Source organism: Orycteropus afer, unplaced genomic scaffold (assembly GCF_000298275.1).
Source record: "Orycteropus afer afer isolate SDZICR_OR568_19922 unplaced genomic scaffold, OryAfe1.0 scaffold00001, whole genome shotgun sequence".
Classification (NCBI taxonomy): domain Eukaryota; kingdom Metazoa; phylum Chordata; class Mammalia; order Tubulidentata; family Orycteropodidae; genus Orycteropus; species Orycteropus afer.
Genome location: NW_006921588.1, coordinates 18,944,167 through 18,950,166, shown reverse-complemented (window position 1 = coordinate 18,950,166; position 6,000 = coordinate 18,944,167). Strand labels below are relative to the sequence as shown.

Sequence of the window (6,000 nt, the reverse complement as noted above, 5' to 3'; positions counted from 1 at the left end):
TAAAGTCTTGCCATCCTCACCCCTAAGGACCCATCTGGCTGTACTCTTCTAGGACAGATTTGTTCATTCTTGTGGCAGTCCTTGCTGTATACAGTATTCTTTGCCAACATCACAGTATGAATGCATCCATTATTCTTCTGTCTTCTTTTTAATTGTCCAGCTTTTGCATGCATATGAGCTGCTTGAGAAGACCAGGGCTTGGGTCAGGTGCGCGTTAGTCATCAACGTGCTACCTGTGTCTTAGCTGAACTAAATCCCCAGTCTCAGTGAGAACAACCTCTGAGAACCTTCTCTGCTTCCTGTGTCCCCATAAATTAAACAAATATCTTATTACATAGTCATAATATTAGTTCATGTTAGTTCACACTGCATAAGGAAGCTGTGGATTGAAAAAATTGTAACTCATTGGTAAATAAAACAACTTATTGAGGCTTCTTTTATGGAAAAAAAAAAAAGCAACCCTCCTACCACACAGCTCTAGCTACCAATATTCCTTACCTGGCAGAATTTATTGGTCCCAAACAAGCCTCTTCTTTTCTAAAAAAGTAAAAGTTAGAAGTAGTCATCTGGAATTTTGAATCTAGCAAGCATATTTATATGATATTTACTTTAAAAAAAATCCATTTTCTTTGCTTATCTCTGATTAAAAACCTTGACATGCATACTATAAAAAGCAGCAAGTGTTAACACTTGTCACTTTTTCTAATGAAAATTATGTAGAAATGAAAGGAAAACCTATTACTGTAATTAACTGGTAGATAAAAAAAAAAAAAAAAAAAGAATGATGAGATTGCAGTTGTTACCAGGAATTGAGGAGGTAATTGAAGGCTACATCTGGACAAATTAATGATTATATTATAGTACTTGTAAAATGAATTAATGAAGCTGGTCTTATCACATCATCTATTATATTTTCAATATCAAAATAAGAACAAACATATCTCTTTGGAGTATCTACCTAAATTATGAGAACTACAAATCTGTACAAATTTTTTTAATGATTATTACTTTCAGTGAGCATACCAAAAAGAAATTTACATCCACACAGTATAAGCAACTGTGTAAAAATATGAAGCTGCAAATGAAACCTAGCCACGGGACAACAAGCACACTGGATCCCTTCATTAAAGGTGGAATGAGTGCTATCAGAGAAGAGAGTATCTAAGATATATGAACTATGTGACAAATGACCTGACCTGATACTAGATGACACCTAGATTCTAAATAATTTTGCTAGATGGAACTGGTAGGAAAAGAGAATCACAAACTTTTCAAGTATCCAAATAATTTTCAAGAGTCTTGAAATGTGACCTGTACTTTCATATGAGTTGTAAAATGATTCAACTAGCCATCAAGAGAAGCTTGGGAATGGGGTGAAACTGAGCACCACCCAAACAAAAAGCAAAAAAGACCACTCAAAAACGTCACCCTGGGATTCCGTGGGTGGTGTAAGCAGTTAACATCCTCAGCCACTAAGCAAAAGGCTGGAGCCAAGTGCACCCAGATACACCTCAGAAGAAAGGTCTGGCGATCCAATCTCCAAAAATCAGCCATTGACAATCCTACTACTATCACATGCATGTGGTCCCCCTGGAGTTTTTTTTTCTTTTCAGAGGTAAAATGGCTGGGTATCCATATTATTCTTAAAAGATAAGAAAATATCACCTTAAACTGAGCCATTTATTTTAATCAGTTTTCTAAAAAGTATTTGGTAAACACCTATTACTTATATATTAGGCAATGCTAGCTTTTCTACTAAACAGAAGTAGAGAACAGACTTTTGACTTTTAGCCATTCAAAAATCAGTCACCCAACAAACATTTCTGGAAGCCTAATATGTTTCAGAAGACGCTCTGGTGGTATAGTGCTTAAGGCATTTGGCTGCTAACCAAAAGGTCAGTGGTTTGAACCCACCAGCTACTCTGTGGAAGAAAGATGAAGCATTCAGCTTCTGTAAAGATTTATAGCCTTGGAAACCCAGTGGGGGTTGCTATGAGTCCAAATCAACTCAATGGCAGTGAGTTTGGCTTGGTTTTGGTAATATGTTTCAGATGCTGTCCTGGACTATATGGCTATATGAGTCAACTGCAAAAAAGTACATGGTTTTAGAAGTTAAAAATGTGAAAAAGATAGGACACACACTATTTAACTGGGGGCTTGGAAAAGAAATGTTCATTAAGCAAAATAATGAGGCATGAGAAGGTAGGTAAAGGTCTGTTTCCTCTGCTCCACCCCCTACACTTCAGTCCTTTTTCCCCTTTTCTGATTTTTCTTGCATTTTTAAAGTCCTCTCATTCACAGTGACACTACTGTGTTATCCTCTCAGGGCTATTGGCTTTTAAAGTCCCTTTTCTAGCCTTGTAGTAACACCAATAAACATCATCATAATAGCAGCTTATACTTACGAAGCTCTTACCATATATCGGCCAGGGACTGTATGTACAAAGGGATTATCTTGTGTTAGAGGCAGATACTGTTGTTGTTGTTGTTATGTGCCGTCGAGTCAGCCCTGACTCATAGCGACCCCTCCTTGGGTTTCCGAGGCAGTGTCACTACAGAAGTAGGATTGCCCAACCTTCCTTCCGAGGAGTGGCTGGTGGGTTTGAACTGCCAGCCTTCTGGTTAGCAGTCAAGTGCCTTAGCCACTATGCTACCAGAACTCCAGAGGCAGATACTAAGATACTATAATTTTCCTTCTTTTACAGATAAGGAATCCAAGGCTTTGAGAGGTTCAAAAACTTGTCACCTTGAGTCTGGGGATAATGGAGCCACAGTTCAAATTCAGGCAGGTATCTCAAGAGTCTAAGTCTTTAACTCAGCCCATACTGTCCCCTCCTAAAGGGACACACATAGAGATGATGGGGACCATGTGTGGCTCTGCTGTGTGGCACAGGGCTGGTGATGAAAGGATGGGTGTGTTCCTAGAACTTCTGCAAGAGGGAGGGTAGCTGCCAACTCAAATACGTTTATTTGGTGCTTAAGTAAAAGTTTCCTGGAGAAACAAGCCTCTGTTTTCTGGACTATTTATGTTATTCTTAGGATCAACCCACTTCTTGTGTTACTTCAGGAAAGGCATTAACAAAAACTTGGGCTGGCCTCCTCTCTTTCTCCATTGTACTGGTTAGTTTGCAAAGAGGGGAAAAAAAAAGTTCTGGGAATATTTAGAGAATACACTTTAGCAGGTGGCAGTTATCATGTGCACCTATCCTAGACTTACTGCAAAACAGTAAATTTTTTTTGGCTAGTAAATCCTGGTGACTTAGGGCTTTCTCAAAGTTTGGCAAATCATCAACTTTTTAATTGTAATATTATTGAATTACAGTAACTCATTAAAAATGACTATTTCTTATCCCTTTGTTTTTTCCATATTGTATTTACAGGAGAATGTGATGCAGGGCCTCATCAGAACTTCAGATATTCATGAAGTGACATGCTTTAAAGTAATAGCTGCATCACTGAAGATCAGTATTTCTAAAAATTTCCTTCAAAAAATTTTGTCTTTTATATTTAAATACTCTGACCACATGCCTATATTTTACTCTTTGCTTTTTTCAAATCTTTGAAAAATCAAATAGAAACAAAACAGATATAACTATTAAAAATATAAATTCTTCTCAAAGATCAAGAAATGTAAACAGTTACATATCATTGGCAAACTTATCTCAATCATACTACAACTTTTTATTGTTTTGGATATCAAATGAGAAAGCTGAATAAAAATAAACCATATGGGAAGGCAAGCTATCAGGAGATCCGTACTTTTGCAACTGGAATGTATAAAATCTGAGACTTCCCATGTCCACACTGCATTCTCCTACCCATTTCACTCTGACAGGGTCCACCTGAGCCATGATTACTGCTAAAAGGAAAACAAACGGCACATCCCTTTCTCTACAGACTACTGCCTAAACCAAGAGCCAACTATCTGGAAGGTGCTTCCCCTGAGAATCTCCAGTTCTCTGCTGAAGCGACATACTGACTGTACCTAGTAAACAACATCGACGGTGTCCCTCCTGCACTGGGATGCCATTACCCCCACCAAAAAGCTAAACCCTCACTCAGAACTGGTTGGTATCAATGTGAAAGTAACACAACACACACTTCAGAAAATAATACATAAATCATATTATATCTAAGTCCCAGACCTAATAAAGCTTTTATTATCGTTTGATCAAAATGTTGTAGGCTGCTAAATATTTTGAGAGTGGTTGACAATTGATTATATCTGATTGTTGCAGCAATCCAGTGTAACCCAGGATTTCATCTTTCCCCACTATTCCAGAGTCCCAACAGTGAAGGTCATCATTCCTTACAGAAAATATAAGTGAAGTTGGCCCAAAGATGAGGCAAAAAATCTGAGTGAAATATTGGGTCCTTTTGAATTTTGAAAGGATTTGAGCAGTGGTTTGTCAAGAAGACCCATTCTTAAGATCAGAAAGGCAGTAATTACACAGGGAAATAGCTCAGAGGGCAGGAATGCTCGAGAAAGGATGACATAGGGAAAAAATAACCACAGGAAGGAAGTGGGAAGAGAGCTATGACATTACGGGGATTTCATGTCATGAAATAAAATGTGTATGAATTGTTGTATGGAAAATGAATTTGCTCTGTAAACTCACCCAAATCACAATTAAAAAAAAAAAAAAAGATGACGATAATGATGAACAACTAAACTAGAGCTCTATTCAGCAGTTATGAGGATTTTTAAAACTTGATGGTAGTGGAACAATTTGTCCCTTTTTCTCTCCTGGGAGGAAGGTTGAACTAACCAATAATATTTCATTTTATTTATATTTATTGTTAATTTTTTAAATGCAACTATAAAGGTTGATATCTTTTATTCAAATTTTAGATTGTCAGGCCCTCTTGGAGAAGCTACGGGATTCATCAGACAAAAGTCAGACATTCTATTGACAAAGGGAATGACTACAGTTAGAATAAAACATTAGTGATCTATTTTGAAAGGTAAACTAGGACTGTATTTTCTAGTAGTTTTTTCTGGAGAAATTCCATTTTGGTTTTTTTTTTAAGAATAAAAAAGAAACATACACAGCATGTTAAGACTTAGTGTTTCTGCCACAAAATAATGACCTTTTTCTAGATCACTCTGATAGGAAAAGATGCAACCTTTTAGAAGTTGTGTTTTGTATCATTTTAATTATACAGTTTTGTCATTAGGAATTTTTGCTCCTTTCCAACACATCACAATTTTATGAATACAATTTCTGATTTGTTCATAATGCAACATAATGCAACACACTGCCATGGAGTCGGATCCAACTCATAGCGACCTCTCCTTGCATTTTCAAGGCGGCATCACTATGAAAGTAGATCGCTCAATCTTCCTTTGGAGGACTGGCTGATGGGTTTGAACTGCCAGCCTTCTGGTTAGCAGTCACATCGACATATTTTTTTTGAAAGCTAATTAACAAAAGTTCATTAAGTGCTTATCATGCATTGTTTTAAGAGCTGGAGATACAATGGAGAACAAGTCTTCAAAAATCCTAATTCTAGAATAAATAAGATATTTGCAGAGTGTGGTAAGTACCATGAAAAAATTAATACAAGAGAGTAGGAAAAAAATAGTATTTTAGCATGGATTACCCTAAAAATACATCATGGTCGCCTGATACTATGTGATACAGATAGTTCTCAATGTAAAGCCATTCCAAATATGCAAAAATAAGGATGTCATTCCACAATTTAGGGAAGTTGACACAGAATTAAAAATTGTACAATGAGCAAAGCCTGTAGACTAAGTAGCATGCTTCTCACCTTTCAAAGTGGTCTGTGGGACAGCTGCAGATGCTTTTCTTCAATTATGAAGCACCAAGAAAACAAATGAATCTCAGAGTCAACATTATGATCATATATATGCCCAAGAAGAAATATAATGAAAGTAATCTACATTAGAGAGATCTTCTCTATAGATGAGTTCCAAGTGCTAGACACATTCTCATGGGCAGCCCTTCCTAGTGGCTTTCTGTATTCACCCAGTGT

At 36.9% G+C, this 6,000-nt stretch overlaps 1 protein-coding gene across 1 annotated transcript in view; it reads right to left on the bottom strand.

Moving 5' to 3' along the window:
- The window catches only part of ZNF385B (zinc finger protein 385B), a 485,706-nt gene that overhangs the window by 105,488 nt on the left and 374,218 nt on the right, over positions 1-6,000 (bottom strand). The window contains exon 3 of the mRNA XM_042780392.1: positions 499-537. Within this exon, the coding sequence (XP_042636326.1) occupies positions 499-537 (39 nt within the window). The remainder of the gene's footprint in view (positions 1-498; positions 538-6,000) is intronic.